Source organism: Amblyraja radiata, chromosome 18 (genome assembly GCF_010909765.2).
Source record: "Amblyraja radiata isolate CabotCenter1 chromosome 18, sAmbRad1.1.pri, whole genome shotgun sequence".
Classification (NCBI taxonomy): domain Eukaryota; kingdom Metazoa; phylum Chordata; class Chondrichthyes; order Rajiformes; family Rajidae; genus Amblyraja; species Amblyraja radiata.
In genome coordinates this window covers 2,773,772-2,792,281 of record NC_045973.1, presented here as the reverse complement: position 1 = coordinate 2,792,281, position 18,510 = coordinate 2,773,772, and the positions used below count along the sequence as shown (strand labels likewise).

At 44.1% G+C, this 18,510-nt stretch overlaps 1 protein-coding gene across 1 annotated transcript in view; it reads right to left on the bottom strand.

Annotated features, from left to right (window-relative positions):
- The window catches only part of appl1 (adaptor protein, phosphotyrosine interacting with PH domain and leucine zipper 1), a 36,356-nt gene that overhangs the window by 4,106 nt on the left and 13,740 nt on the right, over positions 1 to 18,510 (bottom strand). The window contains exons 7-20 of the mRNA XM_033036584.1: positions 18,283 to 18,341; positions 17,737 to 17,883; positions 17,249 to 17,331; positions 15,602 to 15,760; positions 13,953 to 14,141; positions 13,126 to 13,168; positions 11,148 to 11,204; positions 9,712 to 9,806; positions 7,429 to 7,605; positions 5,291 to 5,343; positions 3,758 to 3,932; positions 3,621 to 3,657; positions 2,039 to 2,185; positions 641 to 691 (exon numbers count right to left, since the gene is read on the bottom strand). Coding sequence (XP_032892475.1) covers positions 641 to 691; positions 2,039 to 2,185; positions 3,621 to 3,657; positions 3,758 to 3,932; positions 5,291 to 5,343; positions 7,429 to 7,605; positions 9,712 to 9,806; positions 11,148 to 11,204; positions 13,126 to 13,168; positions 13,953 to 14,141; positions 15,602 to 15,760; positions 17,249 to 17,331; positions 17,737 to 17,883; positions 18,283 to 18,341 — 1,472 coding nt within the window. The remainder of the gene's footprint in view (positions 1 to 640; positions 692 to 2,038; positions 2,186 to 3,620; positions 3,658 to 3,757; positions 3,933 to 5,290; positions 5,344 to 7,428; positions 7,606 to 9,711; positions 9,807 to 11,147; positions 11,205 to 13,125; positions 13,169 to 13,952; positions 14,142 to 15,601; positions 15,761 to 17,248; positions 17,332 to 17,736; positions 17,884 to 18,282; positions 18,342 to 18,510) is intronic.

The following is an 18,510-nucleotide window of genomic DNA, read 5'->3' as shown; positions in this document are numbered from 1 at the left end:
ATCTGGTGCAGGTTTTGAGTAATATCAATGTTTCCGTACAGTCAGTACATGCTGTATTGTCACTGTGTGTGAGGATAAACACCAAATGCTGGAGTAACTTAGCAAGTTACTCAACTCTTTTTCCTCACTGAGAGTTGTGAGTCTGTGGAATTCTCTGCCTCAGAGGGCAGTGGAGGCCGGTTCTCTGGATACTTTCAAGAGAGAGCTAGATAGGGCTCTTGAAGATAGCGGAGTCAGGGGATATGGGGAGAAGGCAGGAACAGGGTACTGATTGTGGATGATCAGCCATGATCACATTGAATGGCGGTGCTGGCTCGAAGGGCCGAATGGCCTCCTCCTGCACCTAGTGTCTGTTGGCTATTGACAAGGCAGCATCTCTGGCTAGAAGGAATGGGTGACGTTTCAGATCGAGACCCTTCTTCAGACTGAAGGTCTCGACTCAAAACGTCACCCATTCCTTCTCCCCAGAGATGCTGCCCAGTCCCGCTGAGTTACTCCAGCACTTTGTGTCTGTCTTCAATGTAGACCAGCACCTGCAGTTCCTTCCCACACTTGTCACCGTGTTGTGTTTGGTATTTTTCACCTTGTGTCTTGGTGTAATAAAGGCAGTTTACTTACAAACAGCATTGCTGCAACTTACCATCTGTGACTGCAGGGCAATCTGTTTTGCTAATCCAACAGAATCACAGATCTAGAAAATAAAAGGCCACATTCACTACTCGTCAACTACGCTATTTAGTTAAGAATTTATTTTAAAATAAAAATTCAATCACTTGGTAAAACTGAGGTGCCTGCAGTAGCATTATCATCGCTACTGGAAGGTAGACAAAAATGCTGGATAAACTCAGCGGGTGAGGCAGCATCTATGGAGCGAAGGAATAGGTGACGTTTCGAGTCGAGACCCAAAGGGTCTCGACCCGAAACGTCACCTATTCCTTCAGTCTGAAGAAGGGTCTCGACCCGAAACGTCACCTATTCCTTCGCTCCATAAATGCTGCCTCACCCACTGAGTTTCTCCAGCATTTTAGTCCACCTTCAATTTTTCCAGCATCTGCAGTTCTTTCTTAAACATATCATCGTTACAATTAGTTTTTGCACAAGTCAATACTGAGGGAATGAGGAGGGAATTGGGGTTACCAAAAGTTCAGCATGGAAAAGGAACAAAATCAGCAGAAAAGCAGCCAATATAATCAAGAGTTCAAAAGGGAACTGCAGATGCTATAATCAAGACTTGTCCCACTCCGGTCATTCCTGCTTATCCCCGCTCCCATTGGGTACACCATAGAGAAGCTTCTTCCCCTCTGTTATCAGGCTTCTGAACGGTCCTTCCATAAGCTAGGGTATTGTCTGATTCACCTCTACCCCATTGCGGACATTGGACTTTGTCTCTGGAACTGATGCGCTCAGAACTTTAGTCTGCACAAGAAGGAACTGCAGATGCTGGAGAATCGAGGGTAGACAAAATTGCTGGAGAAACTCAGCGGGTGCGGCAGCATCTACGGAGCGAAGGAAATAGGCAATGTTTCGGGCCGAAACCCTTCTTCAGACTGATGCTGAAAAGTGTGATCAGTCTGAAGAAGGGTTTCGGCCTGAAACGCTGCCTATTTCCTTCGCTCCATAGATGCTGCCTCACCCGCTGAGTTTCTCCAGCAATTTTGTCTACTATATTCTGCACTCTGTATCTTCCCCTTTGCTCTACCTATTGGATTTGAGTTTGACTTGATTGCATTTATGTGTGGTATTATCTGATCGGATAGCATGCAAAACCAGGAGACAGCAACTATCACCAGGCAATGATGGACTAGAAGCTCACCCTCAACTCTCTGCACTAAACACACGCACCTTTTGGCTGAAGTTTGCAATCCTCTTCTGAAATTTGGTTCCATTGACCATGCAACTTATAAATCCAATATCTACGCCAGCGATCTGCCTGGGTATGATTGTAATTGAACCTTGAATTTCCTGCCCCAATTGACAACATTAATACACTTTACATCAGAACAGGACACGCAATATCCAAAGCAACGCTTCTTCGCACCTTTTCTCCCTCGTTGTTTGATTCAAAGACATAGCAGACGGAGAGAGAGCGGCCTTCTGTCCTATTGCCTCCTGTGTGCAGCACAAACCCATACAAGCGCCTGTTCTCTTTGTGAGTCGCACAAAGAACCACGTTGTGCAAAGGGAACTGCAACAGAAGAATATAGACCGTCAGAAACAAGTGATTAAGAAACAACTGCAGATGCGGGAAAAATCGAAGGTAGACAAAAATGTTGGAGAAACACAGCAGGTGAGGCAGCATCGATGGAGCGAAGGAAATAGGCAACGTTTCCGGCCGAAACCCAAGGGTTTCGGCCCGAAACGTTGCCTATTTCCCAAGGGATACGACCCGAAACGTCACCTATTCCTTCGTTCCGTAGATGCTGCCTCACCCGCTGAGTTTCTCCGGCATTTTTGTCTACCATCAGAAACAAGTGAATGTTCTGCAAAGTGAAGACAAACTGCTCGCATTCATACAGCACTTTCACTGCCATGAAATATAGACCCTGGTGTTGGTAGATTACACTGAGAGAGAGTTTAATACCAAGACACGAGGAACAAAATAAAGGCCTCTCTGCCTCAGAGGGCGGTGGAGGCAGGTTCTCTGGATGCTTTCAAGAGAGAGCTAGATAGGACTTAAAAATAGCGGAGTCAGGGATATGGGGAGAAGGCAGGAACGGGGTACTGATTGGGGATGATCAGCCACGATCACATTTAATGGCGGTGCTGGCTCGAAGGGCCAAATGGCCTACTCCTGCACCTATTGTCTATTGTCTAAAATACCAGAGTAACTTAGCAGGTCAGGCTGCATCCTTGGAGGGAAGAGACAGGCGACGTTTTGGGTGGGGACATTTCTTCGGACAAAAAGTATTAAAACTGATGACCCAAGGATCAGTGAAAGTAGAAATGTTTTACAGAGCATCTGATAAAAAGGAGAATAATGTAAAGAGAGATGGAGTGTTACAGGGAAGGAATTTAAAAGTTTAGGGCTAAAACATGGCCAGATGCTACAAGAAGTAAAAATGTGTATGAACTGCAGATGCTGGTTTAAACCGAAGATAGACACAAAATGCTGGAATAACTCAGCGGGACAGGCAACATCTCTGGAGAGACAGAATGCATGACGTTTCGGGATGAGACCCTTCTTCACAAATACTGTAGTAGAAACCTTTTCACTAAGGGGTGGTGGGCGTCTGGAATGAGCTGCCAAAGGAGGCAGTTGATTTAAGTTAACAAAATTTAAAAAGGCATTTGGACAAGTGCATGGATAGGAAAGGTTTAGAGGGATATGCGCCCAATGTGGGCAAACAAGACATCTTATTCAGCATGTATAAGTCGGGCCAAAGGGCCTGTTTCCATAATGTAGGATGAAAATCAGTGAAAACGGAAAAAACAAACACACAATTTACTTTGCTTGATCTTAATCTCACAGTATTTTACTGTTGATGTTAAAACTAAATTAATTTGAATACGACACTTTAAAAAAAACGTAAACTGGACATGGGCAAGGCAGCAATTACTAACAGATTTATGAAAGCATCTTTGGCAGAATAATAAAGATAGCTGATGATTTTAGTACCTACTCTTAAACGTGTGACTTGAGTCTGAGGATCAATTAACCTGAAATATAAAACAACCAATTATCAGACACACATATATTTTAAATGATTTAAACATCAACATATATTTTAGCCAGTCAGTAAACAGGTCACTAACTCACTTCAAGCTGTCACAGGTGATGAGTAAGTGTGACTCGGTCATGCGGAAGATGTTGTGTATGGCACGCGCGGCTAGGATCTGGCGCATCGTTTCGTAGATGACATCCGATGATTCTTCCGTTTTCACTTCCATTGAACCGAGGAACCTCACGATGAACAACTGATGGAGAATGGATTCTGTGGCAGATATCAAAAACCACAATCGGTTTTAATTGCTAACATTCACATTGCATTTGCTTGCTGCGTACATTTGTCAAGAACTTCCAGGATGGAACCAGGTCAAGTACTAGAGGGAAGGAACAATGGAGGGCCCGGCGAGGGGGGGGGGGTCCACCGCGAGGGAGGGGGAAGAACAATGGACAACGGGGACCTGGCGTGGGAGTGGGGGAGAACAAAGGATACTGTGTATACTTTGTCAGTGCCCTTTATATGGCAACTATTTACATACCTTGGGTATGCAAACAACAAACTTCACTGTGACTTGTCACATGTGACAATAAAGTATTCATTCATTCATTCATTCATGCGTATAGGTTTTAAGTTGAGAGGAGCAAAGATGAAAGGTGTGCGGGGCAAGTTTTGTTTTTAAACAGGGGGGTTGGGGGCTTGGAACGAGCTGCCGGGGCTGGTGGTGGAGGCAGATACACTAGTGGCATTTGTGAGACTTTTGGATAGAGACATGGATATGCAGGGAATGGAAAGATATGGATCACAAGCAGGCAGATAAGACGTGGTCTTGCAACCACGTGTGGCACAGACATTGTGGGCCAAGGGGGCTGTTCATCTGCTAGACTGTTCTATGTTCAAAGCCAAACTCTACTTTTCCCACAAAAGTATAGGCAGAGCTCTAATGCATCTGAAAAACTCATGTCAACAATGATGGTCTAATTTACACAGACATCAAGATATGCCAACTTTAAATTGTAACAGGTTAAAACACAACCAAACTTACAGCAAATAAAAAACCTACAGAAATGTGAAATAATTTACTCAAATGCTGTAAACCAACATAAAAATAAACTGAGAAATGATGACAATGACAAACCAGAAAAACACTCTTATTACAATTATTATTACTATTTTATAAATGTATAAGAGAATAATACGATTAACAGCCAATGTTTTGCTAGTGATTCCCAGTTACTAAAATACATAATCTGTCCTATCCGACTGTCTCCACCTCTTCCTTTCTTCTTCCTGCCCCCCCCCCCCACCCCACCCCCACATCAGTCTGAAGAAGAGTCTTGACCCGAAATGTCACCTATTCCTTCGCTCCATAGATGCTGCCTCACCCGCTGAGTTTCTCCAGCATTTTTGTCTACCTACGATTTTTCCAGCATCTGCAGTTCTTTCTTAAACATCTGTCCTATTGCAGTAACTTTGTGGGAGACATTCATCTTGGGGGTCAGACAGGAAGAGCAGCACCAACTAAGTCTCCCTTTATTGAGGCAGCCAATGTCAGGCAATGGTGACTATTTCTAGACCACCCACCTTTGCCACCATCTAAAACAAATATCTTCGCTCTTGCTTCTTACCTTCAGACTCTTGTGTTTTTGGTTCCCCAGACTCGCCAAATGGATTTGTTCTTCTAACGGAGGAATAATCAAAGACAACATGCTCTATTATATCGTTTAAATTAAAAATATATATTTTGTATATCAAATGTATTTAGGAACGTTTGCCCCACAACATGATGCCAAGTGTTAATTTGTGCTGGCCTGCACATGATCCATATCCACGTACCTGTCCACAAGTCTCTTACATGCCACTAAAGTATCTGCCTCTACTACCACTAATGGCAGCACATTTCTGGCACTCACCACAAAAACTCTGTTAAACTTTACCTCTCTCACTTTAAAGCTATGCCTCCCGGTGGCTCAGCACCTCAACCCCCCACCCCCCCATTCCGAATCTGACCTTTCTGTCCTGGGCCTCCTCCATGGCCAGAGTGAGTCCCACCGCAAATTAGAGGAGCAGCACCTCGTATTTCGCTTGGGTAGTTTACACCCCAGCGGTATGAACATTGACTTCTCCAATTTCAGGTAGTCCTTGCTTTCTCCCTCCTTCCCCTCCCCTTCCCAGCTCTCCCACAGCCCACTGTCTCCGCCTCTTCTTTTCTTTTTCTTTTCCTCTCCTTTCTTTTTCCCGCACCCCCCCCCCCCCCCCCCCAACATCAGTCTGAAGAAGGGTCTCGACCAAAAACATCGCCTACTCCTTCGCTCCATAGATGCTGCCTCACCCGCTGAGTTTCTCCAACATTTTGTCCACCCTCTAGTATTTGATACTTTTGTTCCTTCTATGTAGGTTTTTGTCTCCAATTTTCTAAATTAGATGTATGTAGTATATCTACAGGCCATTCAACTACACAAGGCATTTCAGTGCAGATTTTACTTCATTTATGAAGGTCCAGTGCCATTTTATTGCTGCAATGATATAGATTCTGGCACTCATGCCTGTATCATTTGAAGCTGATCTTCACTATAATGTGTCGCTGTCTGTTCGTGGGAATGCATCACTCCAACATTATTCTTATAGACTTCACTCAACATTTTCCACTTACAAAATCTCACCACAATATATTGTTCTCCAGGAACACAGGGCAGCACAGCGGTAGAGTTGCTGCCTGCAGCTCTCGCAGTGTCCCAGCTCCTCCAATCACCACAGACCGGTGGCGCTGACTTTACACATCATGAAGTCCCTGGAGAAACTGGTGCTCACTCACCTGCGACCACTGGTTAAACCCTACCTGCACCCCCTGCAGTTCACTTACCAGACAAAGATGGGGGTTGAGGATGCCATCATTCCTATGCTCACCTGGATAAGCCAGGAGTCATGGTTTTTTTTTACCTCTCCAGTGCTTTCAACACCATCCGGCCTGCACTGCTAGGGAGCAAACTGACGAAGATGCGGGTGAATGCTCCATTGGTGTCCTGGATCATCAACTACTTGACTGGACGACCACTATATGTCAGGCTACAGAACTGTGTCTCGGACATGGTAGTGAGCAACACAGGGGACGGTCCTCTCTCCCTTCCTGTTCACCATCTACACCTCAGACTTCAGATATAACTACTGCCACCTGCAGAAGTTTTCACTGTGACTCAGTAATTGTGGGTTGCATCAGTGAGGGGAGGGAAGCTGAATACAGAGGTGTAGTCAATGACGTTGTAGAATGGTGTGGGCTGAATCACCTGCAGCTCAACACCAACAAGACTAAGGAGTTAGTGGTGGACTTTATGAGGAGAGGAACACCCTTGTATCTCCATTTTCTTGATTCAATTTTAGTTTAGTTTTGTAGCTTTAGAGATACAGCGCGGAAACAGGCCCTTCGGCCCACCAAGTCCGCACCGACCAGCGATTCCCGCACATTAACACTATCCCACACTAGGGACAATTTTCACTTATACCAAGCCAATTAACCTACAAACCTGTACTTCTTTGGAGTGTGGGAGCAAACCGAAAACCCACGCAGGTCACTAGGAAAACGTACAAACTCCATACAGACAGCGCCCGTAGCCAGGATCGAACCCGGGACCCGGGGGCTCTGAGAGAAACTTTACCACTGCGCCACCGTTCAAGGTTCTAATCATAAATGTGCAAAATACTTTTGCATTTAAATCAAATCCAATGAGCTGACTTAGTTTGATCACTAAACAAAAAACGCTTGTCTTACCTGGAACCTGAAGTCTTGGCGAGGTTGGACAGATCCTCACTGACTGGAGATATTATATCAAACTGGATGGGTGTGTCTGGGGCCACGATCGAATCCAATGAAATTGCAGAGAGGGCTGGAGATTCTGAACCATGGGAGCTGGGGCTGTTTGTGGGCGGAGGGCGAGCCCTGTTGTGCCTGTTTCAGGAAATTCAACAGACAAACAGAAGACATTTTTCTCAAGATGGTGTAGATGAATGTACACTCCATTTATACTGTGTTCTCAATTCTCCGAAGAGACGTAATGGTGCATGCAACACAATGGCAACAAGGTCGGAGCCAGATTCATATTCATGTTCACATTCATAGAAACATAGAAAATAGATGCAGGAGGAGGCCATTCGGCCCTTCGAGCCAGCACCGCCATTTAATATGATCATGGCTGATCGTCCCCAATCAATAACCCGTGCCTGCCTTCTCCCCATATCCCCTGACTCCACTAGCCCCTAGAGCTCTATCTAACTCTCTCTTAAATCCATCCAGTGACTTGGCCTCCACTGCCCTCTGTGGCAGGGAATTCCACAAATTCACAACTCTCTGGGTGAAAAAGTTTTTTCTCACCTCAGTCTTAAATGACCTCCCCTTTATTCTAAGAATAAAGAAATATAACTGGGGTTCTCAACCTTTTCGTCCCGTTTACCCCTGGCAACTTTAATAGCACATAACAATATTATTTCACTTATTTATGAACAACTAATGGTGAACAGATACCAGAACCGAACACAGTCAGTCAATGAGAAAAATTATGTACAAATCCAGAATCAACAAATGTACCCCCTGGGTAGGCGAAATTTACCCCCTTGGGGTAAGTGTACCCCAGGTTGGGAACCCTTGAAATATAACATTGTGAGAGGACTGGAAAATAGCCTCTTACATACGTTCGAATAATGTAAAATTGATAGGATTTCTCCAATATAGAATAAAAGTCAGAGGATAAGGAGAGACGTGGAAGTGCAAAGTGTAGAGGAATATAGATCATGCACACGCAGATGGCATCAGTTTAACTTGGCATCATGTTTGGCACAAATACTGTGGGCCGAAGGGCCTGTGCCGTACTGTCCGTTCTATATTCATTGGATCTACTGTCTGACTTTGTTCATTTGCCGCCTCATCACTTTAAGCAACGATCCATTTTCGTCATAAGCATGGATAGAGACTACTTCCATCGCTATTCTTGTACATCCTGACAATTGTCTCTCTTCAGTGTTTTCCTCATTTGTACTTCATGGAGATTTGGAAAATATGTTTTAGTCCTTTTTTTCCTCATTTGCAGTCAAATCTTATGTCGATTTTCCACGAAATAATGATTCCATCTTAAGATCCATGTATGTATATTTTAATATGGAGAGGATGTTTCCACCAGTGGGAGAGTCTAGGACTAGAGGTCACAGCCTCAGAATTAAGGAACTTTCTTTTAGGAAGGAGATGAGGAGAAATTTATTTAGTCAGAGGGTGGTGAATCTGCGGAATTCTTTGCCACAGAAGGCTGTGGAGTCCAAGTCAGTGGATATTTTTGAGGCAGAGGTAGATAGATTCTTGATTAGAACAGGTGTTAGAGATTATAGGGAGAAGACAGGAGAATGGGGTTAGGAGGGAGAGATAGATCAGCCATGATTGAATGGAGGAGTAGACTTGATGGGCCGAATGGCCTAATTCTGCTCCTATCACATGTGACCTTATGTGACTTCATGGGAAAATTGATCAAAATGCGATCCTATGACTTGGGTGTCATAAGTAGAGTCAACAACCTGGGCCTTCCCTCCTTAAGGACATTTATACAATGATCTTTTGAACTCCAAGTAACTTCGAGTTACAAAGATTAATATAACATGCATTGGCTGAAGACACCATTTAGCAGTAGCCAAAGTGGCTTAAAAATGTCCACATACAAGATATACACCAAGTAAAAGTGAACTCAGAAGGTTGAGAATAGTTAGATGCATAGTTACTTTTTAAAAAGGAATACACCAATGAATGTAAAAACAAGGAACAGCAGATGCTGGATTACACAATTAAAGGGCCATAGTGCTGGAGTACCTCAGTGGGTCAGGCAGCATCTCTGGAGAACATGGAGATCTGAAGAAGGGTTCTGACATAAAACGTCACCTATCCATGTTCTCCAGAGATGCTGCCTGACCCGCTGAGTTACTCCAGCACTCTGTGTCCTTTTGGATTTTACAGCAAGTAATGAATGTATCACTCTGGGTTTGGGTTTGGGTTTGGAGAGGCCAAATGTCTACCTACACTGCCGGCTTTATGCTGCTGTCATGCCTCTGTTGGAATGAAGGAGAGGGTGTAACAGCCTCCAAAGCAGTCTGGTTTACTCGTGCAGCCAGCTCCTGCAACAACAACAAAGCATGCCAGAAATGTTACCACAAAATGCCACCAATGCTCATCATCACAAACTCAACACTAGACATGGATGTTGCCATTAGGCAAGAGAACAATTGACAATTAGCCAATTACACTGGATGTTTACAACAAGTAGAACAACAATGTAGATGGAGAACAGAATAAAAATATGGGGAAATCAGTACATTTATTGTTATCTGACTGAACAATAAATGAATTGGAATAGGGTCATAAAATCCTACAATGCAGAAGGGAACCCATTGAATTCCTTATATTGTTCTGGATAATTGATAGAATAATAATGCCTACATCCTTCTCTATAAGTGTCTTAACCCAAAGTAGCTGTCAACTGCTGTTTTAACCACATATAGATCATCATGCACAAATCTGTTTTCCCTACCCAAGGATCTATTGATAGGTTTAGAGGGAAATGGGCCAAACGCAGGCGCATGGGACTAGCTTAGATGGAGCATCTTGTTAGGCATGGACGAGGTGGGCTGAAGGGTCTGCTTCCGTGCTGTATGATTTGATGACTCTGTAGTGGAGGGAATGTGGGGAAGATTAAACCGGGTGATTCCTAGGATAGAGAGATAAAATCGACTGGGATTGTACTCTGGTGTTACGAAGATCGAGAAGCGATCTCAGTGAAACATTCCAAATTCTTAAAGAGTTTAAGAAAGAACTGCAGATGCTGGTACAATCAAAGGTAGACAAAAATGCTGGAGAAACTCAGCGGGTGACGCAGCATCTATGGAGCGAAGGACCTGTAACGTCACCCATTCCTTCGCTCCATACCTTCTGAACTTTCTGAATTTTGTAGTCGGCAGGGCAGTACTCTGCATAGCGTCAACTTGGACAATTTAACATTTTTATCAAGCCAATTAACCTACAAACCTGCACGTCTTTGGAGTGTGGGAGGAAACCAAAGATCTCGGAGAAAACCCACGCAGATCACAGGGAGAACGTACAAACTCCATATAGACAGCACCCGTAGTCGGGATCGAACCCGGGTCTCTGGCGCTGCATTTTGCTGTAAGGCAGGAACTCTACCGCTGTGCCACCGTGACTGCCCATAGACACTGCCTCACCCGCTGAGTTTCTCCAGCATTTTTGTCTACCTTAAATTCTTATAGAGTTTGTGTTTTTAGGCATTATGAGCATTTGTCTTGGAATTAAAGAGCATACTTGAGAAAAAACTGTTGCACACAAACTATTGGAAGACTGATGCAGTAGCTTAATCAATTTTAACTAACTTGAGGCATGCAGTGATTCCTTCATTCAATCGTTACAAATTGGAAATAATCAGCCATAGTCGTTTGTAAACTTACTTCTGGGTTCTCACTGAGGTAGATCCGTTTAGAAATGTTATTGATTGTTGAAATCCACTGCAAAAATATTGAAGACATCCACAAATACGTTCAAAATATTTATTAAAAACTTTCTTTTAATTAAAGGAACTCTTCAAAAAAAAAAATCAAAGGGAAAATAGACATTGGCACATCCTCCCCTTCTTCTGATCTGAATCTGGTTTGTGTGTTGGTAGACAAGGAAGGATGCAGCAGAGGAAACAGACATGAGAGGGGGAGAGGGGGAAGAAGAGGGGGGAGAAGGGGATGAGAGGAAGAGTGGGAGGGAGAGTGGGAGGGAGTTGGGAGAGGGAGAGGGAGAGGGAGAGGGGGAGGGAGGGAGGGACGGAGGGAGGGAGGGAGGGAGGGAGGGAGGGAGGGAGGGAGGGAGGGAGGGAGGGAGGGAGAGAGGGAGGGAGGGAGGGAGGGAAGATGTGTGTGGCAGTGTGTACCCTCTGGAGTTGGCAGATTTCATGGAAGATGATTGAAAGTGGAGACTGGTAGAGTGAAGGGCAAGGAAGTGGGCAACCCCACCTTTGTTTAGACTGGGTACGAGTAGAGGTGTGTGAAATAAAGGAGACATGATTGAGAGCCTTGTCCACTATGGTTGTTGGGAAACGCAGTTATATAAAATAAAAGACATCTTGAAGGCACTGCTGTGGAAGGTCTTGAAGTCTAGTTGATGTTTGATGTCTAGTTAAGTCTAGAGTGGAGTTGGGAGGGAAAGATAGATCAGCGGAGTGAATGGCGGAGGTCATATGCTGGGAGAACGGACTCGATGGGCCGAATGGCCTAATTCTGCTCCTGTGACTTATGAACTTATGTGATATAATGGAGAAGATATTGGGAATTGAGTTCTGGATGAGCCAGCATGGGAGGGGGGGTGTAGTTGACACAGCTGGAGGAGTCAGGAGACTTGGACAGGTCCACCATCTAATGGTCCAGCTCCTCCTTTAATCCAAGCAAAATTACAAGAGTGCACTTGAAACCCCCCCCCCCCCCCTCCCCCCCCTCAGAGTTCCCCTGAAGTTGCAGTGCCTGGGTCAGGCACCCAATCTCGACCTCATCGGGACTTCCGTGGCCGGGCTTCCAGTCGCCGTTCTAAATTGCCCCCTGCGGCTGCCGGTTTGGAACTGCGGCCTGGCAGTTTTGGTCCCCTAATTTGAGGAAGGACATTCTTGCTATTGAGGGAGTGATGCGTAGGTTTACAAGGTTAATTCCCGGGATGGTGGGACTGTCATATGCTGGGAGAATGGAGCGGCTGGGCTTGTACACTCTGGAGTTTAGAAGAATGAGAGGGAATCTTATTGAAACAAATAAGATTGTTATGGGCTTGGACACACTAGAGGCAGGAAACATGTTCCCGATGTTGGGGGGAGTTCAGAACCAGGGGCCACAGAATAAGAATAAGGAGTAAGCCATTTAGAACGGAGACGAGGAAACACTTTTTCTCACAGAGAGTGGTGAGTCTATGGAATTCTCTGCCTCAGAGGGCGGTGGAGGCAGTTCGCTGGACACTTTCAAGAGAGAGCTAGATAGGGCTCTTAAAAATAGCGGAGTCAGGGGATATGGGGAGAAGGCAGGAACGGGGTACTGATTGGGGATGATCAGCCATGATCACATTGAATGGCGGTGCTGGTTCGAAGGGCCGAATACCCTTCTCCTGCACCTATTGTCAACTCTGCAGGCCAATATCGCCGCCCTCCCAGCAGCCTAGAGTTATTTCTCAACACAAATCACAAGGCAAAGGCATCGAGGTGAAATAGATATTTTTAAATATTTTATGCGCTCAGGATGCTTCCCCAGTAACAAATATGCGGATTAATGGTGTCAATAAAATTCCATCAATATTCATTAGAATTTCATCTGTCCTCTTTGTAACTAACTTTCATTTTTACACAGTTCACCTTGCAATCTAAAGCAACTTTTACTTGTTGTGCGAAAGATTAGAATAGCTTACCTCCTCACACTCTTTCTTACTCTCTGCTTGTACAACAACAGATCTGAAAACAAAGAAAAATCAGCACAGTTTTTCTCCCAAAAGAGTTGAATTTAAAAAGTATGTCAAACCATATCAGACATTAAATTGAAACAAGGCAAGGTTATGAGCCTTTAAGATAACAGCATTTGATTTTTTTTAAAGGTATTTAACCATCTTTTAAATCCTTTGCGGACATTATTGCCTGGGCCAGCATTTCAAGGCCATTCTTTACTGCACTCAGGGAGTGACCTACTGCAACCCCGCAGCCTGTGTGTGGAAGGGAACCATTGCACTGAGTTCCAATATTACAGGGCGGCACAGTGGCGCAGCGGTAAGAGTTGCTGCCTTACAGCGCTTTCAGTGCCAGAGACCCGGGTTCAATCCCGGCTACGGGTGCTGTCTGTACGGAGTAAACCCCCTCGCACTTAATTGCATAAATATTTCAGTGGATTGATGCAGTCTGACATTGTCATTTCCTTATATTTTGTAAACCAATTTCACAGTTAGTTCTAAAAGAATATTGCCATCGATGTTAACTAATCGTTAATTATTTGAATTATCTTACAAAACTACATTGGCCACATCACTGAATCTCCAGCTCATATCTCATCCCCAGAGCTTCGAAATGCATTTGCATTTCCATCACCTCTGAAACAGACATTTGTGCTTTCTCTTCTCTTCTAATTTAACTAACGTACCTACTATTTTCCAAGTTGTCAACCACATCTGCATGGTACAAGACAATACATTCCTTGAAGGGCAACATAGCAAGTTAAAAACGATCATAGATTTGGTAAAACACTTACCTTTTCCCATCAAAGGCAGTGATTTGGAAGCAGTATCTTCGGTCATCACAGTCCACTGCCATCACAGTGCAGTTGTCCAAGTCGGAGACGAGACCCCCGGCCACATCCCCCCGAGCTTGCCGCATCAGGTTCCCGCCTTGGGTGAAGTAATAATGTCTTTCCCAGGTAGAGGACACCAGCCTCGTTTTACTGAAATACAGATGTGCAGATGATTTAAGGGGGATATAAATAAATAAAAGGCGGAAATAATTCCAAGTTTAGTTTAGTTTAGAGACACAGCGTGGAAAAAGGCCTTTGGGCCCATCGACTCTGTGCCGACCAGCGATCCCCGCTTATTGACACTATCCTACACACATCAGGGACAATTTACAACTTTATCAAATCCAATTAGCCTACAAACGAACTGCAGATACTGTCCCAGAAACTGGATGTGCACGTTTTCACACTTCTGTACCTCTGCAGTAATTTGTAGATCTAACTGATCTGACACGTGGAAAAGCCATCACATACAACAGATAATCCTCCGACATTTTTGCCACCTCCAAGGGGTCCCACCACTGGCCACATCTTCCCATCTCCTCCCATTTCTCCTTTCCATAGAGACCGTTCCCTCCGTAACTCCCTTGTCAATTCGTCCCTTCCCACCCCCTCTCCTGGTATTTTCCCTTGCAACCGCAGGAAATGCTACACTTGTCTCTTTACCACTCCCCTCGACTCCATCCAAGGACCCCAACTGTCTTTCCAGGTGTGGCAGAGGTTCACCTGCACCTCCTCCAACCTCATCTATTGCATCCGCTGCTCTAGGTGGCAGCTGCTCTACATCGGTGAGACCAAGCGTAGGCTTGGCGATCGCTTCGCCCAACACCTCTGCTCAGTTCGCAATAACCAACCTGATCTCCCGGTGGCTCAGCACTTCAACTCCTCCTCCCATTCCAAATCCGACCTTCCTGTCCTGGGCCTCCTCCATTGCCAGAGTGAGTCCCACCGCAAATTGGAGGAACAGCACCTCATATTTTGCTTGGGTAGTTTACACCCCAGTGGTATGAACATTGACTTCTCCCATTTCAGGTAGTCCTTGTTTTCTCCCTCTTTCCCCTCCCCTTCCCAGCTCTCCCACAGCCCACTGTCTCCGCATCATCCTTTCTTCTTCCTGCTCCCCCCCCCCCACCCCCACATCAGTCTGAAGAGGGTCTCGCCACGAAACGTCACCTATTCCTTCGCTCCGTAGATGCTGCCTCACCTGCTGAGTTTCTCCAGCGTTTTTGTCTACCTTAGATTTTTCCAGCATCTGCAGTTCTTCTTAAACATGACATGTGGAAAGAGTATTTTATTCCACATTACCATGGAATCAGAGAGAAATTGAAGAGAAAGCCAAAGAACAATGTCTGTGGCATCATAACGTTACACACGCAGAAACAGAATGTCTCCATGGTTCAGTTGTGTCCATGAGAACAATACATTGGATACAATCAGTCATTGACGTCCTAGATGCAGCTGAAGCAAAGCAACCAGCTGAACACAAACCAGGTTGTAACAGGGTGCAGCCCGTGGCAAAAATGTAATAGGATACAGATCACAGCGTGACAAACTGCAACTGTTTATTTTTAGGAATCCAAGAAAACAATTGAACGTTGTAATTTGATACTTACTTTCTTGTATTCATATATCCAGTTTTTCTCGTTAGATTTCTGTTCACATTGGATAGTTTTGTGTCTGGGTCAGGAAGGTACAAGCTGTCGCTGGCTACTTCCAGGTCCTGGATAGTCTGATGCATGAGGTCCTGCTCAGTCTCCATTTCCCTTCGGACACTGGAAAAGGGTAAAGGTTAATGCTCCAAGTGTGGGAACTTCGCAAGTTATAGGAGTAGAATCAGGCCATTCGGCCCATCGAGTCCACTCCGCCATTCAATCGCAGCTGATCTCTGCCTCCTAATCCCATTTTCCTGTCTTCTTCCCCATAACCCTGGACACCCGTTCTAATCAAGAACTCTACTGAAAACCTCCGAAAACTAGGTTCCATAATCAACGTCTAGCTGGATGGTGGGTGTATAGATCGAGCTGCCAGCGGGGGTAGTTGCGGCAGGTATTATAACATTTAAAAGACTTACGGACAGGAACATTAATAGGGAAGGTTTAGAGGTAAATGGTCCAGAATTTGAGAATTATTACAAAATATTTGGTATGGTCCTGACCAGCGAGACGGACAGCTGCTTCTGGACACTTTCCAGATGTGTCTGAGCACTGACATTCTACTCTGCAACACCATGTACTGCTGCAGTCCTTGTCACAGTTAGCAAGGTATACATCAGTTCAGTTTGGTTTGTTGTCACGTGTGCCGAAGTACAGTGAAAACCTTTTGTTGCACACTATCCAGTCAGCGGAAAGATGATGCACGATGGTACAGGAGCCTGAAAACTGTAACGTCCAGGTTCAGGAACAGCTTCTTCCCCACAGCCATCAGGTTATTAAACACGATGAATAAGCTCTGAGCTCTGAACTGCATAAGACTATATTTATTATTTGTTATTTGCACTATATTTGTTATTTATTGAACTTTTTCTTTTTTTTCTCTTCCCCCTTTATGTATTTTGTTTACATATTGACATATTCTGTTGTGCTGCAGCAAGTAGGAATTTCATTGTCCCATCCGGGACATATGACAATAAAACACTCTCGACTTGAGTACAATCAAACCATTTACAGTGTACAGATACATGTTAAGGGAATAATGTATAGTGCAAGGTAAAAGCCAGTAAAGCCCGATCAAGGATAGTCTGATGAGATAGATCGTAGCTCAGGCCCCTCTCTGGTTGTGGTAGGATGGTTCAGTTGCCTGATAACAGCTGGGATGAACTGTCCTTGAACTGACCACATCATCTTGTGTGGACAGTGGATGAGCTGGCCAACAGGATGTATCCATTTCTAGTTAGCAAGGTGTAATAAATAGTGCATCACAAGGTTCAGAAAAGAAAATACAAAGTGCTGGAGTAACTCAGCAGGTCACTGGAGAACATAGATAGGGGATGTTTTGGGTCAGGGGCGTTCTTTGAGAGAGTGGTGGGTGTGTGGAACAAGCTGCCAAGGGTGGTGGAGGCAGATACGATAGTTGTGTTTGAGGCTTTTGGATAGGCACATGGAGGTATGGAGGGATATGGAGTATGTGCATGTATCCAAGAGCGTGTCTTGGCATCATGTTCGGCACGGACATTATGGGCCGAAGGGCCTGTTCCTGTGCTGCACTGTTTTATGAATCATAATTAGTAAATATGGCTAATACAAGTTAGAGCAATAACTTACCCCTGGACACTAGTGCCGATATTTGCCAGAAATTCTTCCAATTGTTGGGTCATGTGCTCAGAACCCATCTTAAAGAAGTTGATCTGAAAAAAAGAACAAATGTAATAAATTCGTGAATTAATGGAAAACCATCAAGGCACAGGTGAGGGGGGATGTGGGGTAACATAAAAACGGGGTGGGATCGTTGCACAAATGGATGCAAACGGGTTTTTTTATGGTGGGGGGGGAGGAATGAGGGAGAAAGAGGGGGGGGGGGGGGGGGGGGGGAGTGTATAAATATATGACCAGTTACCCCAGACCCTCAACTGAAAGAGCAGATGGTGAATATGTGACTGTTAACCCCACCTGAAATTGTTCTTGCTTCAATTGGGGTTTTTTTAAATGAAGACAAATACAAATAAATTGAATTTTTATTTGGAAAGTTGACTATTTAAATAAGGATAAGAAACAATAGTTTTAATTTCATGGTGCGTCCGGTGCTGACTGACCTGAGCTAGCATGTAGCCTAGAAGAGGTTCTAGAAGTGCAATTTTTTTCTTGTACTGCAACATATTCAATGCACTAAAGTAGTGCATCATAGTCTGGTGCTGCTTCTTCCTGGATGTGTACAGATCTTCAGTTACCTCCATTTTAATCTGTGGTGAAAAACGTTTAGAATAGGCCATATTTATTACACTGCAGACACATTGGCTAGCAGAGAATAACCATCATTAACCACTTGAGAAGTTTTTAAAAATCACAGATTTTTTTTTTTAAATCGCAAAATTATTATTTTTTAAATTAATTAAAAAAAATGTTTTTAAAGCAGCTGAATATGGATTTTTTATTAATGTACTATTATCACATATTCTGTTGTGCTGCAGCAAGTAGGAATTTCATTGTCCCATCCGGGACATATGACAATAAAACACTCTCGACTTGAGTACAATCGAACCATTTACAGTGTACAGATACATGTTAAGGGAATAATGTAAAAAAAATTTTAAGCAGCTGAATATGGGTTTTTTTTATCCGAAAGCAAAAAGGACACAAACCTTTTCATTCTCCCTCCGTTTGGATAGTCTACTGTATTTATTAATAGCAAGGTCATGATCTGTGGGATAAAGAGATCAGGATGTAATTAATAATAAATTAGAAGATTATTAATAAAGGATGAAAGCCAAGAGGCTCACTCCATTTCATATTTATATTTCATTCATGATTTACTCCTGAAAGCTAAAACAAGGAACTGCAGATGCTGGTCCATTAAAAAAAGATACAAA